Source organism: Pezoporus flaviventris, unplaced genomic scaffold, assembly GCF_033815535.1.
Source record: "Pezoporus flaviventris isolate CSIRO_AGI_PZ_B2104156 unplaced genomic scaffold, CSIRO_AGI_Pfla_v1 ptg000047l, whole genome shotgun sequence".
NCBI lineage: Eukaryota > Metazoa > Chordata > Aves > Psittaciformes > Psittacidae > Pezoporus > Pezoporus flaviventris.
In genome coordinates this window covers 7,279,418-7,296,951 of record NW_026892595.1, presented here as the reverse complement: position 1 = coordinate 7,296,951, position 17,534 = coordinate 7,279,418, and the positions used below count along the sequence as shown (strand labels likewise).

The 17,534-nt window shown below is 43.5% G+C and overlaps 1 protein-coding gene and 1 long non-coding RNA gene across 3 annotated transcripts in view; one reads left to right on the top strand and one right to left on the bottom strand.

The window, feature by feature from the left end:
- Positions 1–8,382: 8,382 nt before the first annotated feature.
- LOC133276890 (uncharacterized) lies at positions 8,383–13,525 on the bottom strand. The gene is made up of 3 exons (XR_009746049.1): positions 13,315–13,525; positions 12,589–12,676; positions 8,383–12,030 (listed from the first exon to the last, which is right to left on the bottom strand). It is a non-coding gene; the product is annotated as an uncharacterized LOC133276890 (long non-coding RNA).
- The window catches only part of ZEB1 (zinc finger E-box binding homeobox 1), a 124,052-nt gene continuing 119,245 nt past the window's right edge, over positions 12,728–17,534 (top strand). The window contains exon 1 of one of the 2 annotated variants that reach the window (XM_061468124.1): positions 12,728–12,867. In XM_061468124.1, coding sequence (XP_061324108.1) covers positions 12,810–12,867 — 58 coding nt within the window. In that variant the 5' untranslated portion in view covers positions 12,728–12,809. Of the gene's footprint in view, positions 12,868–13,685; positions 13,844–17,534 lie in introns of those variants that run through there. The other variant, XM_061468125.1, reaches the window with a different exon arrangement.

Below are 17,534 nucleotides of genomic sequence, written 5' to 3'. Positions count from 1 at the left end.
CCTACTTGCCCTACTTGCCTATGCTAGTCTTCCACAGAGACGTGTATCCCTAGCTGGTAGTTATATACACTGTAATGATATAGTAGATGCTGTTGGAACAAGAAAGTCCATATGAATCCTCACTCTTCTTGGTTAAGGAATTTCCCATATTGTGATTTTGGCTAGTTTCTCAAAGCATTTGGGTAGCCAACACTGAAATGTAATGTGTCTGACATGATGCATGACCTTCCATATATTGCATGTCATTTAAGTTGAAATCAAACATAAGCATCTGCCTAGGAGTGTCTTCCATGGAAATTCAAAGATTGTCTTCATAAGTAGAGTTTGCATAACCTTCATGATTAGGACTTGGGAACTATTTATTTTGAATGAGGAAGAAAGATATGTTAATACATTACCAAGTGACATATCTCAAGGTGCAGGAAGAGATGAGCTAATGTTACTAACATAATATGAGATCAAAATTAAAACTTTATGACTGAAAAGGGAAGCATTAGTATTTCCTTTCTGTAATGTTGCCACCCATGCTTAGATATAAGGAAGAAGTTCTTTACTGTGAGAGTGGTGAGGGCACTGGAACAGGTTGCCCAAGGAAGTGGTAAATGCTCCATCCTTGGCAGTGTTCAAGGCCAGGTTGGGCAGGGCCTTGGGGCAACATGGTCTAGTTTGAGAACTCCCTGCCCATGGCAGAGGGGTGGAAATAGATGATTCTTCAGGTCCTTTCCAACCCTAACTGTTCTATGATTCTATGCTGCATATAGCTGGAACAGCTGAAAACAACACTCATCATAAAACTGGGAATGGTAACCTCTTTAGATATTCATCTGGGAGAAAGACTGAATCTGCAGCTGCTGATCCAGCGTACTCCTATTATTTTTAACTACCACTGTTTTCAGCTAGCTAATATATGGTGATTTGAATAGCAGCCTTGACTGAGTTGGTAGTAATCTCTTGGGCAGGGATGGGGCAGGCAGATGCGGGTATAACCAAAGGATCACAAATCTAGGCCAAGCCCATGACTTTGTGACCTTCCTAATCTTTAAAAATAGCTTTATGCATGCATGTGTGCATACAGACAGATAGAATGTAGTAAAAAATATGCACCATAAATGTTATCTAAAATTGAGTTTTCTATTTTTTAATATTCTGAAAGGTAAGAAAAGCTAGTGAAGAAAGTTGCTGAGCTCTCGTGCAGTATGGCATGAGACAGCATCAAGTATAGCAAGCAAGAAAAAGAACACACAGATGAAGTTACATAAAATGTTTCCATTTTAGTTTAGCCACGGGTTTTGCTCTGGTACATTTGGTGACCTCTGGCTGGCTGGATACTCTATCTAGTATTTTCTTCTATGCATGAAGAATGGTCTGTTTGCTGGGTTTGGCATTTCAGTCTAGGTAGTCGCAGCAATAGACAGGTTTGTCTGTTTGCTTTTTTTCTTTATGCTTGCCCAAGTCAACAGAAAAGGTTATCCATCACTATGCCACAGGAAAAATAGGCTGGGAAAACAGCATCAAAAACATTTTCTTAGAATTTATATTAGCATACATCATTTGGAGGAGAATGGAGACCCAAGCGATGTCATTAAAATGCAGTTTCAAGAGGTTGTAAAACTAATGTAGTGCATTACTATTCAACAGAAAATGTGACTGTGATTTGATTCAGATTAAGACTAGACTGTAGTTAAAATGTCTTGAAATAGACTCTGAAAAATAGTTGTGCATAAGCTACCTTTCAATAGGGGAAATTAACAGGAGTTGCAAACGTAATTTTTCAAACCTTTTGGAATAAACATTTAAGCAAGCAACAACGCTAAGATAAAAACATCGCAGGACCTATAAATGCCATTTAGGAGTAGCACAGTCCTTTTGAAGCAATCAACTAAAGATAAAGCAGTCTAAGGTGAAGCATAGTGAAGAATAGGATTGCAGTGAGCAGCTTTTCCATTTTACGAATTAATCTTACACCTAAAATAAGCAATAAATCCCATAAAGTGCTTGATATTATTTAGAATAAATGGCATGGCACCAAAGTACTATTATTAATAACAATTAAGTAAGTTTCTTCTGTCCTCTTCTTCAAGATGCTGCAATGATGAAGGCAAATACAAGCACACTTGTCTGCAGGAACAAACTTTGAGCTTTTGGATTATGCATCTTTGCAGAATAAGATTTTCACAGTTCTCTCTATGCTAAGACTGTCCAAATGTTTTAAAAACGTTTAGCTGGATTGCAAATATTAAAAAAAAAAAAGAAAAGCAAGTTGTTTTTTTTTTCTGCCATAACAAATACTTTTGTTGCCCTTGGTGTTGTACATATACAGTACATGACGTGGAAATCCACAGAGCTGGTACGGCCTTATAGAATCATAGAATAGTTAGTGTTGGAAAGGACCTTAAGATCATCTAGTTCCAACCCCCTTGCCATGGTTAGGGACACCTCACACTAAACCATGTCACCCAAGGCTCTGTCCAACCTGGCCTTGAACACCACCAGCGATGGAGCATTCACAACTTCCCTGGGCAGCCCATTCCAGTGCCTCACCATCCTAACAGGAAAGAATTTCCTCCTTATATCCAATCTAAACTACCCCTGTTTAAGTTTTAACCCGTTACCCGTTGTCCTATCACTACAGTCCCTAATGAATAGTCCATCCCTAGCATTCCTATAGCTCCCCTTCAGATCAGGGAATGATGTCTAAAGATAGCTGGCAAAAAAAGACACCAGTTGCAGATGAGGCAACAAGTCCTTGGACTTTTCACCCTACAAAACTGGGAGTAAAAATTAGAGCAGAGAGATGAAGTCACCTCTATAAACCCCAACAGTGTCATGACAGGAAAAAGTATCTCACTGACTGGACCGGTGTCAAGAGTAAGAAACTGGGTGGGATTCTTCTCACTTAACTTCAGATGCCTGCGAAGTATACCAGGCTCTACTGACTAGATCCTCACTAACCACAAAGGCAGCCTGGAGGGACTAGCCATTAAGTGAAACTCTACATCAGGCAGCAAAGTCCCACTCATGATCACCTACTATGGTTACTAAACATGAATTAGCCATTGCCTACAAGAAATGAACTACTTCAGTGAATGCCTACCAAGAGCTACTGAAATATGTTGTTGTCGTTTAAGCCCAGATGGTAACTCAGAACCATGCAGTTGCTCCCTCACTCTGCCTGCCTGGAATACCCCTTTGGCTAGCCTGGGTCAGGTGTCCTGTCTCTGCTTCCTCCCAGCTTTCCTTCCTCCCTGGCAGAGCATGAGACTCAGAAAGTCCTTGGTCAGAGTAAGCATTGCCGAACAACAACTAAAAACATCAGTGCTATCAGCATTGTTCCCAGGCTGAAAGTCAAAACCATAGCACTGCACCAGCTACTAAGGAGAAAAATGACTGCTACTGCTGAACCCAGGACAGTATCCACTCCTTATTCCATACCATTCACATCATGCTCAGATCCCACATTTTTCAATATACCATCACCCTTGTCTCATATATTTGCATGTATATATGCACCCACACAAACACAGAGGTATCACTCCCTAGTGCATGGACCAAGCCCTATAAAGCTGCTGAGTTCATCTGGTCCATGATGTTGGGCTCCATTTCTTCTAAGTCTTTCAGAGCAGGAGAGACAGTATGCAGTGTTGGATTGTTGCCTGCTGATGACACTGCGGAACCTGTCTGGTCACTGCTGAGCTCGTCTGGTTTTGTCAAAGTTCGTTCTTTGTTGGGATGATGATAGCAGGGAAGTCAGGGCCAGTCGCTGGTGACCTGAAGACATCTAGTTGGTGGGATATAAAAGTGCTACATAGCAAGCAACAGCATATAATTGGGTTCATTGGCTGTTTTCCCCTAAAAATCACATCCCCTTGAGGTACACATTGGACTTCCCCATCTTCCCGCATTATCCACTAAGTATATTCAGGTCTCTGAGCAAAAGCAATCCCATGAGTGGGTTTGCCTTTACCTGAAGCGGGAATAACCTAGACTGTCTTCCCCGGCAAAATCTTTATGGGTACCACAGGAACTTTGTCCCCCTTTACAGTATGTAAAAGTTCTGACTGGTCTGGGCCAGCCATGTTGGCATTTGGAAAATGTGTATCCCAGTGTTTGAAAGTCCCACTACCCATGGCTCTCAGTATAATTTTTAACAGCCCATTGTACCGTTCGATTTTCCCAAAGGCTGGCGCATGGTCGGGGATGTGATATACCCACTCAATGCCATGCTCTTCGGTCCAAATATCTATAAGGTTATTCTGGAAATGAGTCCCATTTTCTGACTTGATTCTCTCTGGGGTGCCGTGTCGCCACAAAATCTGTTTCTCAAGGCCCAGGATAGTGTTCCGGGCAGTGGCATGGGGCACAGCATGTGTTTCCAGCCACCCGGTGGCTGCTTCCACCATGGTAAGTACATGGCGCTTGCCTTGGCAGGTTGGTGGGAGTGTGATATAGTCAATCTGCCAGGCCTCCCCATATTTGCACTTCAGCCATCCTCCTCCATACTAAAGAGGCTTTAACCGCTTGGCTTGCTTAATTGCAGCATATGTTTCACAGTCATGAATAACCTGGACAATAGCGCCCATTGTTAAGTCCACCCATCAATCACGAGCCCATCTATATGTTGCATCTCTGTTCTGATAGCCTTAAGTGTCATGGGCCCACCAGGCCAAAAACAATTCACCCTTATGTTGCCAATTAAAGTCCATCTGAGCTACTTCAATCAGCAGCTTTATCCACTTGTTGGTTGTTCTGGCGTTCCTCAGTGGCCCAACTCTTGGGTACACAAACATCTACATGACGTACCTTCACCACCAGGCTCTGCACCTGGGCAGCAATATCTTTCCACAGTGCAGCAGCCCAGATGACTTTACCTCTTCGTTGCCAGTTGCTCCGCTTCCATTGCTGTAACCACCCCCACAGGGCATTTGCCACCATCCATGAGTCAGTATAAAGTACTGGCCACTTTTCTCGTTCAGCAATGTCCAGGGCCAGCTGGATGGCTTTCACCTCGGCAAATTGACTCGATTCACCCTCTCCGTCAGCAGTTTCTGCGACTTGTCGTCCAGGACTCCATACAGCTGCCTTCCATCTCCGATGCTTTCCCACAATACGGCAAGAGCCATCAGTAAACAAGGCGTACTGCTTTTCACTTTCTGACAGTTTATTATATGGTGGGGCCTCTTCAGCATGCATCACCTCCTTCTCTGGTGACATTCCAAAATCTTTGCCCTCTGGCCAGTCCATGATGACTTCTAGAATGCCTGGACGACTGAGATTTCCTATTCGAGTTCGTTGTGTAATTAGTATAGCCCACTTACTCCACGTAGCATCAGTTGCATGATGTGTAGAGGAGACCCTGCCTTTGAACATCCAGCCCAGCACTGGCAACTGAGGTGCCAGGAGGAGCTGTGCTTCAGTGCCAATCACTTCCGAAGCAGCTCGAACCCCTTCATAGGCTGCCAATATCTCTTTTTCAGCTGGGGTATAGCTGGCCTCAGATCCTTTGTATCCCTGACTCCCGAAGCCGAGGGGTCGACCTCAAGTCTCCCATGGAGCTTTCTGCCAGAGGCTCCAGGTAGGACCGCTCTCCCCAGCTGCAGTGTACAGCACATTTTTTACATCTGGCCCGGTCCAGACTGGTCCAAGGGCTACTGCATGAGCTATCTCCCACTTAATTTGTTCAAAGGCTTGTTGTTGCTTAGGGCCCCACTTGAAATCATTCTTCTTCCAGGTCACATGATAGAGAGCACTTACAATCAAACTGTAATTTGGGATGTGCATTTTCCAGAACCCCACAGCACCCAAGAAAGCTTGTGTTTCTTTCTTATTAGTTGGTGGAGACATTGCTGTTATCTTGTTGATCACATCTGTGGGGATCTGGCTACGTCCATCTTGCCATTTTATTCCAAAAAATTGAATTTTCTGTGCAGGTCCCTTGACCTTACTCCATTTTATGGCAAAACCAGCATTCAGCAGGATTTGGATTGTTTTCCTCCCTTTCTCAAAACCTTCTTTCACTGTATAGCCCCACACAATAATGTCATCAATGTATTGCAGGTCTGGAGCTTTCCCCTGTTCCAGCGCAGTCTGGATCAGTCCATGACAGATGGTAGGGCTCTGTTTCCACCCCTGGGGCAGTCGGTTCCAAGTGAACTGGACACCCCTCCAAGTAAAAGCAAACTGTGGCCTGCACTCTGCTGCCAAAGGAATTGAGAAAAATGCATTGGCAATATCAGTTGTGGCATACCACTTGGCTGCCTTTGACTCCAGTTCATACTGAAGTCCTAGCATGTCCAGTACAGCAGCACTCAACGGTGGTGTGACTTCATTCAGCCACGGTAGTCTACTGTTAGTCTCCACTCTCCATTAGATTTTCGCACTGGCCATTTGGTGCTATTAAAGGGTGAGCGGATCCTGCTGATCACTCCTTGGTTCTCCAGTCTACGGATCAGCCTATGGATGGGAATCAGGGAGTGCTGAACCCAGGACATATGTAATAAATCTTTTAAATAGAAATAAAATTATGTAAAATGCATCCAATTTTAATTTTATTACAACAGATAGCTTTTGTATTTGAAAAACAGCGATCAGACAAGCATCTGAATTCAAACAAAGCTCTCCAGTACCACTTGCAGCTTCTAAATAATCCTAGTTACTGAGGATTTTTCAGTTAAATTCTCTGTGCATGTGAAGATCTGCTTCTGGTCATCCCTACAGCTGCCTACCTCTGCACTCTACCCCACCACCTGCAGATTTTCAAGCTTGGCTCTTCTCTACCTGGCTACTCTGCAGAAACTGATTTGGGCTATTCAGAACATGTCCTGCATGCATTAAATGTTGGGTGTAATTCATCTTTAATATGAAATCCCTGTAGGCAGACTCCTCCAGGATATGAAACCCAAGGTTCGATTCTGTCCTCTCCTCAAAGAAATCTGAATTGTTATCATTTACCAATGATGCCAATTCACCATCCTAAAGACAACAGTTCAGGTGGTCTTCATCTGTACTGATAAAAAGGTTTTTGTTTCTACAAAATACTTTAAATAGTCATGAACTAGAGAAAGATTATAACCTAACAGCCAGAACATTTACCTAAGTGAGTAGTGAGAGGAATAGAGCGCATTTCAAAGTACTTCTCTTAAGATGACACAGGAGCCCTTGTTCTTCTTGGGTACTTAAACAGTTAGCATGAATAAGAAAAAAATGAAAATTCTTCAGAATATGTAAAGCTCAGTGACGTAGGGTACTGCCTACCATAGACATCTCTGTTCACACCTCCCCAGGGAGGTAGGGAACCTAATAAAAGGAAATCCTGGACCACCTGCTCTGCTGTAACAAGTGCTCTAATCCAAGCTTTTACTGCTTGGGTAGAAAGGATATTTTTCTATTTGATCACACGGAAAATCTTTCTAGGCTTCTTTTTTCCACAAAGAAAAAAAAAAGTTTGTTTTGATGGAACCAAACTACATTTGATCCAAATTAAATGTTTGATCTTGCCACCAAAAACTCTTGATATGCATAGCCTTACATGAGAATCACAATCCCTTTCCAATTCTTTATCAACATATGATCATTCTAGCATTGAACTGCTGTTCCTTGCTCCAGTAAACTAAAGTCACCTATAATTATACTTTGTTTTACACAGCTCTGTAATGCCAACAAATTTAGTCTGTGCTTCTGAGTTTCAAACATACTATTGCCCATTTTAATACCATGTTTGTATCTACCAGAGTCTTACCTCACCAAATGGGAGAATCATACCAACTGTGCTGAGTATACCAAAATTTCAGTTCACATCTTGGAAAAGTATCATTACAGGGTCTGTGTTTCCCCTTATGGCGTTGACTGATGATTTGCTGAGGTCTCTTAAGCAAAAATAAACTTCTAATTGTATTTGCTTGTTTTAATAGACTCCTATGGTTTTTTCCTCTGGTTTACCTTATGTTAATTTTGTATATTCAGAACACACACCACAAACTCCAAAACCATAGCTGCTCCAAAACAACAGCTTTCTTTTATGTACTAACAAAAATTTTCTGCAGAAGCATTATGCACTTCGCAGTAAGGAAAAAAAAACAAACAACAAAACAAGAGATAGCAAATGAATAACATCTAGCAATAGGATGTGCTCTAGCAATAAAAAAAACAAATATAAATGACAAGAATATGCATGAAGTAATTAAGAAATCAGTTTTAAGTTGGGACTTTAAGAGCTGAGTGAGCCAGCTGTACAGATACCATAACAAAGAGAGTAACTCCAAACGAGAGCCAAATGAGCAATCGCACAAAACTGTGAGACAGCAAACAGCAAGAGGGCTGGGGAGCAGAATTAAATCAGAAACAGAGTGTAAGTTACAGAAGGAAACAAACATGAACCATATGGGGAAATATTCACAATACATTAGTGTTTAATTAGATAATATAATGGATAAGAACACTTATGCAGAACCATCATAAACGAAGATGAACAGAAAATGTGCTACTAATAAAACTGAGTAATCTAACTGCACTACAACTGTAATTTGATCAGTCACAAGTTCATATGTAATTTAAATCTAAAAATAGTATTTTGATAACAGTATTTTGCTGCTGCATCTAGTAGAAAATATTGAACTTAACATTCTCAACTGAGTTCCGGGTCTGTTGAAAGCAAACAAAAAAGTCACAATTCACAACCCAATGCTTGCATCCAAATTTGCATTGCAATTCCATTTAGAACATACAAGCTTTGCCTTTTGGATGAAGAATGTGGAATGACGTTTTCAACCTTTTTCCCTCTCTAAAATCACTTTTTGCTTGTCTGAAAGCTGTGAAACAGAAATCACAGCTAAAGTTAAAATTAACATAAGAATGGAATTGTAGGTCCTCATTATGTTTTTATACATTTAGTTTATACAGCATACTAGCCTGACATAGGTATCAGCACAGGTTAATTGCTTTCAAGAGAAAAACAATATGCAACAAGTAGGGCAAAAGGAGAGCAAGAGAAACAAAATGGTTTTGAAGGCCTTTGTGATCTTCTCAAACACTTTTTTGTAACAAGGAATATTTTTTGAAAGTCAATTGTGTGCATGCAACTCATTACAGTTCTAAATATAAATATGTACACATTGATGCTTTATGGAGGTTTACATCCTTATACTTCATGCTTGCACGCAGATGCAGCCTTCTCAAGTCTGTACCTGCTGCAAGATGACTATCAGGAATCAGCTTTAAGCTTTAAATGAACAAACATATTCATAGGAAAGCACAGAAACAGAAAAAAAATAAGCTGAGGAAAGTGAAAAAGGGATCATTTCTCTTGATAAATATTTACAAACTCTGCTCTAAGCGAACGTGCTAATTTCATATGGCTTTACCATTTTTTGAGATTGTACAACATCCCAGGGTGCACCTTCGAAACTTATTCAATACACTTGGAAGCAAATATAGAAATTGAAAGGCCATCTGGAATGGAACTAGAACCGTATGTTGATATCTCTAAAATCCACATTTTATTCAAGATTAGTGCCTCAGCTAGCTGCAGTCAAGCTGTGTATTTCTGGGTCATTGTTCTCCTAGTAAATCTTTCAACTTCAGTTTCTATAGAGCAAAAGCATATATAAAAAAATTAAAAAATCATCAATTTAACAGTAAATTGTAACAATTGACATTCCAAGAAAATACATGCAGGTGAAAATGAAGTTTCACTAGTGGAAATCAGAAAAAAAAACCAACTCCACGAACCAGAAATGAAACAAGAAACAATTCACTGAGCCGTTTTCCACTGTATTTCTAAATTCATTTGTCTAAATGACACCATTAAATCTAGGATACTCAGAATGTGAAACTTCATTTCATAAACATGAATAAGGAGTACACATACAAGAGGGCTGATTGCTTTAATTTAATAATACATTGTCAAAAGATCATAAACCATAACACTACATGACTTTTTAAAATGGCAAAAACCATCTATAATAATCATTACCTGGTTTTCGTGCATTCATACTCCAGTGTGACTACTGAAGTATTTTAATTCCTGTCTTCAGACAATAGAAATAAATTTCAAACAGATGAAGTACAGCAGTAAACCTGCCACATTGAGGAGGATACAGAAAATATACTGCTTTGCTGAGATTTTGCACATGAGTACATTACCCAATTTTTGCATTCTTGACTGAAAAGTCAGATTGAAAGTTGTGCATCATGAAGAAAAACAAGATTTTTGTTCTTGCAGCACAAACCAGTTTAAGTTACATACACAATGTGCTTATATAGTGCAGAACATTACAAAGACGGCAGGAATTTTAACTAGTGGGTTTGCATCCAGGATTAGAAGAATGTAATAGGCCAAAGCACTTTGACAGCAGCTGCATCCTTGTGATGCTTTTTAGCACAGGAAATAACGGGAACTTTGTATACAAAGATGTGAACTGCCCAGTTGCTTGGATTAAATATATCAAAGTTTAAAAACCAACCCACCCCAAAACAACCCGTCCACATACCTATTTACAGATTGTGATTGAAACGATTTTCACAATGAATAGTGATTGGGGCAATCAGTAACCTGATGCAAAACACTATCTTCTGCTTTTTTAGTTTCTGGACCTCCTTGCTATCAAAGATAACATAATACAAAGATTGCTTTGGCTTTCTCTTCTCATTTATCAAAACTATAGCAGTGTAGAGCAAGCAATGCTCCTGCCAGTTTCAGTTCCGCTCTTCAAAACTAATAAGCAGCTAGAGTTGTCACTAGTTTCTCCTAGCTGCTAGGAAATCTCAAGAGACTAATGCTCAAAGAGCCACTGTGGCCATTTGAAAAAAAACAGGAGACTCTTTCTCTCCTCATTCTGTTAGGAAAACATAAATTGTTCACAATGAAGAGACAAGAATTCTTATCCAGAGGTGAGAAGTGACAAAACTCAATGAAAACAAGCTACTTCAAAGTGACTTAAAGAGAAGCCTGCAATTCTGGGTGGGCATGCAGGGGAATATTGTTACAAATCTACAAAAATATTTACAGATATGTTATTTTTTGCAACTAACTTCTAAAACATGACTAATTTTAAGTAAAAACTTGGCATGAAAACCTGCACTTGATATTTTGGTTAAGTTCATCCACCAAATCATAAAAATGTCCCAGAATTCCAGAACACCTTAAGGCCTTGTTTGCAAGCAGTTTCACAGCCACAGGTATTTTCTGTACAAAATCTTGACAGGCAAGGATGTTGAACTATTAAAGCAGGACAAAACTGACATTCTGCCTTAAATTTTGTGATTCACCCACTCAAATTTCACTGACATTTCTTTTTTATCTTGCAGCTGGTTTCATGTCGTGGTTCTTAGCAAACCTTGTATTTGGGGTTCAGTACCCCCAGCTAATGCCCAGCCTAAAGCCTAAGCATTTCTGCTTGTACTGACTTCTGCGGAAGCTTCAGCTGCCAGGTACTTCCACAAACTGCCAGCGTTCAGTAGTTCATTTTCTAGAACATGTTCTGAGATGAGGTGCTTCCACGAGACGAGGTCCTGTGTTACAGTGTGTGAACATATAGCATGTGGAAACAATGCAGAATAGCTGAGATATACCCAAATTCAGTAGTATATCAATAACTTAATAAAGTATCCCATTAACAGAAGCACTTCCATGGAGATTTGTCTGGATAAAATGATACTCCAGCAGCATGGAACTATAAATTCTACAGAATCATAAAAGGATAAGGGGAAAAAAAAAAAAAAAAAGAGAAAAGAAATAACAAAGCCAAACAAATGGAAACTTACCAAATTATTTTATTGCTTGAAATAAAACTCAAGTAGTATGAGTGTTTAAAGGTAATGTTTCAATTTTTAATACATAAGCCCAAACACAGTTGTTAATTATCTGTGAAAAAAAAATACACTCTTCCCTCTTTATTTTTTAAAGCATAGAGCTTTGTACCTCACCTCATCAAAAAAAGTAGAAAGTATTATTAAGGGAAGCCCCAGAATGTCAGATTTCACACAGAGTGACAGAACAGCATCACTCTCGTCCGGCTGTTTGCCTCTTGATTAGACCTGTAACACCAGATTGCCGTCCCACGCGAATCAGCCCGCGCCCACACCGCTCCGCTCCCTGCCCGTCCGTCCGCCCGCCCGGATTATGGTAAGGGAGCCTGCGGGGGGACAGGCTACAGCGGCGGGGAAAGAGCGGACCCTGTGGAGGGGACAGTCCCATCTCTGCTCCAACGCCCAAAGCAGGTGCCCGGAGCGGAGGCGAGGGAAAGAGGGCCCGGCAGCCCCACTGTACCTACGAACGACTGCCCGTCACGTGCGCCGAAGAGGCCGCAAGGTAGCGGGGCGGGAGGCACCTGGCAGCGAACCGGTCCCTCAACGCGGCGATGCGGGACGGGAGAAACTCCCCCGCGGGCCGCGCCTACGGGGGAATCCTCCTCCGACGCCCTCCCGAGCTCCTGCCCCCTCGGCCCTCCCCACCCCTCGGGGAACCCCACCCCCACTACCGCCTGAGGATGGATCGGGAAGGACGCGTCCCCGGCGGCTTGGGGGGGTGGGAAGCGGGCGGCGGCGCTACAGCCGCCCCGCGACCACCCCGTCCGCGACGGCTGCTGCCGGTACCTGCAGCCGCAACTTTTCCCCCGCCGCCATTCAAAACGCCCTGCCGTAAAGCACCCGTCTCCCCTGGCAACAAGGTTCCGGCCGAGCACTAGGTGTAGGAAGGTGATGTAAAAGTAAAACCACCCAGTGTCGTAAACCAGGTCCGGGGGGGAGGGGAGGCGAGGGAGGGGGGAGGGCGGGGGAGGAGGTGACTGGAGCATTTAGACACAAGCGAGAGGATCATGGCGGATGGCCCCAGGTGTAAGCGCAGGAAGCAGGCGAACCCGAGGCGCAATAACGGTCAGTCAGCCCGCGGGGCAGTGGCCCGGCCGCGCTGGGGCGGCGGCGGGGCCGGGGCGGGGGCCGGGTAGAACCGTCCCGAGCGCGGAGAGGGGAGGTCGGGCGGGCGCGAAAGTAATTCCCCCGCCGCTCCTCGCCGGGAGCCCGGCTCCCTCCGCACCGTTATATCCGCTACCTGGTGCCTCCCTCGCTTCGCTGCCTGCCTGCCTCCCTCCTCCGCCTAGCGGTGCGTCCGCACTCCGCCGCCTGTCCGGGACCGTTACACGCTGTCTTCCTCCACACGCCCCACGACCGCCCCGCCGCCGCTGCGGGGAGCGGGCTCGGGGAGCCCCCCAGCCGCGCCGCCGCCCTCCGGCCCGGGCGGGGACACCGAATCCCCGCGGGGAGCGGTGGGGCATCTCTCTCCGCCCGGCCGGCCTCTGCAGTCCTAACTCCGAAACTTGTTACCTGCGCGCCCCGGCGGAGTAGGGTCTCCCCGCCCGCCTCCCCCCCGGTCTCGCGGGCGGGATCGCCCCGTCGCCCGCCGGGGAGTGCCTCTCTCTGCCGCCCGCCGGAGTTCCCCTCGCTCTCCCGGCGGCGGGCCGGCTCCTCGCTCCCGGGCCGGCGCCGTGGGGCGGGCTGGCGTTCGCTTTTCGGGGAGCGGCGGTGGGGGACGCCAGCCGTCACCGGGGGGCGGGAGGGGTTGGGGGGGTACAGCCGGGGAGCGGGGCTGGCGGTGGTGGGGGAGGCACTGTCACCACAGCGGGCAGCGATTCGCGCGGGGGCAGCGCTGCGCGGCCGCCCCGGGCCCACGGGAGGGGGCCGGCAGCCCCGCCGCCCGCTCGCCTCTTTTGCCACCTCCCCTCTCCGCCGAAAGTTGGTCCCCGGCGGCGCCCGGCGGCCGTGCTTGCCTCCCGGCCCCGGTGGGGAGGGGAGGGCTGCTCCCGGGCGGAGAGGGCGGGCGGCGAAGTTTCTTGCCTTTCCTCTGGCTTCGGAGGTACCTGTTTGTATAATAATGGGTGGTAACGGTTTGGCCGGGGCCCCCGCTCCGTTGCGTGTGCGACCGGCTGTTGCAGTCTATATAAGGAATTAGATTTACATTTCGTACTGAAGGGTTGCCGTGGGGTGGGTTTGTGTTTGGTTTTTTTTTTTTTCCCTTTGGTACGTGAGTTACTTTAAGATGCGTTTGGAAGGTATACGGCGGGGGGGAATAAACGCTCGTAACACCCACTCTCTACTTGTTTTCTGTAAAATGGAGAAGTAGTTGGGCTCTCGTAGCGACTCTTCGCAACAGGGTGTGAAGCAGGAGATTTTGTAACCTTCCTTGGCAATTTTAGGTTTTGTGTGGCATTTCCTGTGCAGGGTCACAGATAGGAAGGCTTTCGCTTGCGATCCGAGGCGTTTTCCCCGAGACTCAGGGAACGGTTTCTGAAATAGCTCCGAGTCACGATCGGTGCCTCTCCTCTCTAATCCTGACTCTGTCGGGCGTAGCTTGGTGATAAATAACGGCCTCTCCAGGGGCCGGCGAGTTGATCTGGTCGCTTTGAACTTAGGAGGGTTTTCTTATATTGTTCTGTGCGTTTTCTAGCGAGTATTTCTCTTTGCACGCTCGTGTTATTAATTCCTTGTCCCTGTGTAAATATTTATATTTAGCTCATGATTTGACTGTGCTAAAGGTAAGTTTGGAAAGTGCTTTACTCTCTACCTTATTAAAAATGTTGATGATCAGAGAAAGGGGCTTTTCTTGTTGCTGACGACATGTGTGTGACATGCGAGTCTGAACCACCCAGCGTGTGTGCAGGAGCTGTAAACATGTTTACCTGAACAGGAAAGAAATGGATTTTTCTCTTAAAGATCCAGTGATATGAATATGATGCTCATAAAGCATATCAACAGATGACTTGGGAGAGAAATTTTCTGAAACCCTGGTTTTTGAAATCAACGTGGAAAAGAGATTCTTGATCACTGCAGCAAATGGCAACTTGTGCAGGTAGAAAAAAAGATGGTGTTTAGTTTTCTCCTACATGCATGTCAGCCCCCTCCTGTCTGCTGCTTTCGTTCTCAAGGGAGGGATTTATTTACCATGCTTGCTGTCAGTGTTTTTCCTTTGTGCTTAATATTAGAAAACCAGATTTGAGGCTTTTTAGCACAGAACGTTTTGTCTGCAGCATGTATCGCTCACAGAAAACAAAAGGTGTATAAGATGTGGTATCGTTCCAGATATCTTTCATCTTCATCACTTTTGGACCTCATTGTTGCACCCATTTCATTATAAAACGTCTCCGAGTCTTTATCAACTAGTTCTGTGCTGTAGAATGGCTTGTCTTAGGCTGGGTTTGTTTCTTTTTTTGGGGGAATTAAAACCAACTTCAGTCATTGTGCATTGAAGCATCAGGGTTGGTTAGATAATAGATTCTGGATAATAGACATTTCTCAGCAGTGGGTTTATGTTTGACTTGCAAATGTTTACTAAAGAAAATGGCTAGAAAAATGTTAACTGTTTAACCTTTGGATAAGTATGAGAGGTTTTTTTTGTGTGTGTGTTTTGTGGTTTGTTTTTTTTTTTTCCCCTAAGTCTCTAAATGCACTTTGCTTTTATAGGTATCTTCTGTTAATGAGAGATCAGCATACAGGAGATGCTTCAGCAGCTGGCTTGTTGGTAATATATACTAGATCAAATTTCTGCTGTTTCAGTTGCCTTTTTCCTCCACTTTCGCATAGAATATGAGATTATTAGAGAGAGACTGATCTTGCTATCCGGTATACCAGTTAATAATACTGGGCTATGGCATCGAGTTGTTACACTGTAAACTTTCCTTCTGTTTATCTGTTGATAAACTTAACTCAGCTGTTCTTGTACTGTAAACTTTATTTTCTACCCACCAACCCCCATCCCCGTGTTCGGGAGCTAGGACTTAGAGCTTCCATCCTGATGCATTAACTGCAGCTGGAAAGACACTCTTGTCTTTTTTTAACTCTAGAGCTGATTCATTTTCTACCTTGTTTATTGGCCCCTATGGGAGATCAGCAAAAGAGCCGATTGGCACTGCCATTAAAGCCTCCACTTGCAAGAAAATCTGGCACTTCTTACCTGAAGAAAACTATCCTGTGTCATTGTCCTTACTTCTGCTCAATACACAAACACCCCATACAGGAGTTAGCAAGGTGTTGGGACAGTGACACCGTTCTGACAAAGCAGAAACATAGCACTGGTTGGGAGTGTCTCTTCCTATCTACCTTTTCTCCTTCTCCCCCTCTTTTGGTAGAGAAATGAGGAGAAAAGAGCAATGTGATTTTTTTTCTTTTTTTTTTTTTTTTGCCAGTCATCTGCATTGCCATGCTACATGAATCCTGTGTGGACTTTAAATAGATTCAACAAAGATTTTCAAATTCTAAGTTGCTTGAAGGATCAGGATTAGTTGCTTTCTTAGCATTTCTCCTGTATATTGTAGGGTTGTCTTAATTCTTATTAAATAGCAAAACTAAAAGTAACACATCTTGTTCTTTAGCAATGCTGTGAAACAAGTAAAATGAGCAAAATACTTAAAACTTTCCTTACTAGAGGGTTAAAAAGATACCAACCTTTTATATTTGTGTTCTGAAAAGTAAGTATGCCTTCAGATTTTCGGATGCATATTTAATGGTAAAAAGAATAATGAATGAAACTGAGTAAACTCTGCATACAGTCAAGTATATGTGAGGAGAAGTATACATGAGGCAGGGATTTTTTTAACCCCTGGTAAGAGTGAATTCGTTACTAAAATGTTAGGTAGATTGACTGACTTGTTGGAGTGATAGTTCACTTGCTTTACAGTGAGATTTCCTCTATTTTTATTAGATAATCATTTCATATTAAGTTTAGTTGCAAAGGGAAGGACTTTAGGAAGACCTTAAGTGCCTTTGAATAAGGCAAAAGCATGGCGTAGTTCTGTTAGCTCCAAGGTGTTAACTACTGGCAGGATGTCAGGTGTTAGTGACCCTTGGGGTACAACATTCCTTGTCCTGCCTTTCTTCTCTTGCCCCATGCCTTTCTTTTCACTAGGTATCATGTTTTAACTCCAGCATTAATTTAAATTTGCAATTTGGGAATTGAGGAATGTAGCCTGAGTTAAAATTCCAGGCACAGTGAACAGGTCTACATGAACAGTTGAATTAACTGTTTTGAGACCAGGGAAATCTTCCCTCATATAAACAAGTAATACTTCTATTTTAATTTTAACTACTGAAATGTAATGAGAATATGCTTTAAGATGTCATTATCTCTTCATTTTTCTCTCAGTAACCAGTGCTTGTTATTTTAATGATTGTGAAGCAGAGTGTTTTAAGGTAATTAGTTGCCTGAAACAGTTTTACTCACTTATGGGACTCTGGTAAACATGATGCTGCAATGGTTGATGAAAAGTAGCAAGTAAATGAAACTTTCCCTCTGACTTGGACTTCCTGATCATAGAATTCACTCACATTAAACTTCCTGGTTGAAGTCTGAGGATTTGACTTAGGTGAGCTCAGCCCAAATTTTTTTGTTGAACATTTTCTCTTGTATCAAGTAATTTCTCCCCATTGAGTCTTCCTGTGGACTTTTGGCTTTACTACAGGTCCTGTTGGTATCATTGTTACTGACTGTGGTTAGTTAGGTCCTTGCTCTCTGCAAGTGAGTTCCCCTGTCAGCAGTGCAGGGGGAAAGGGTT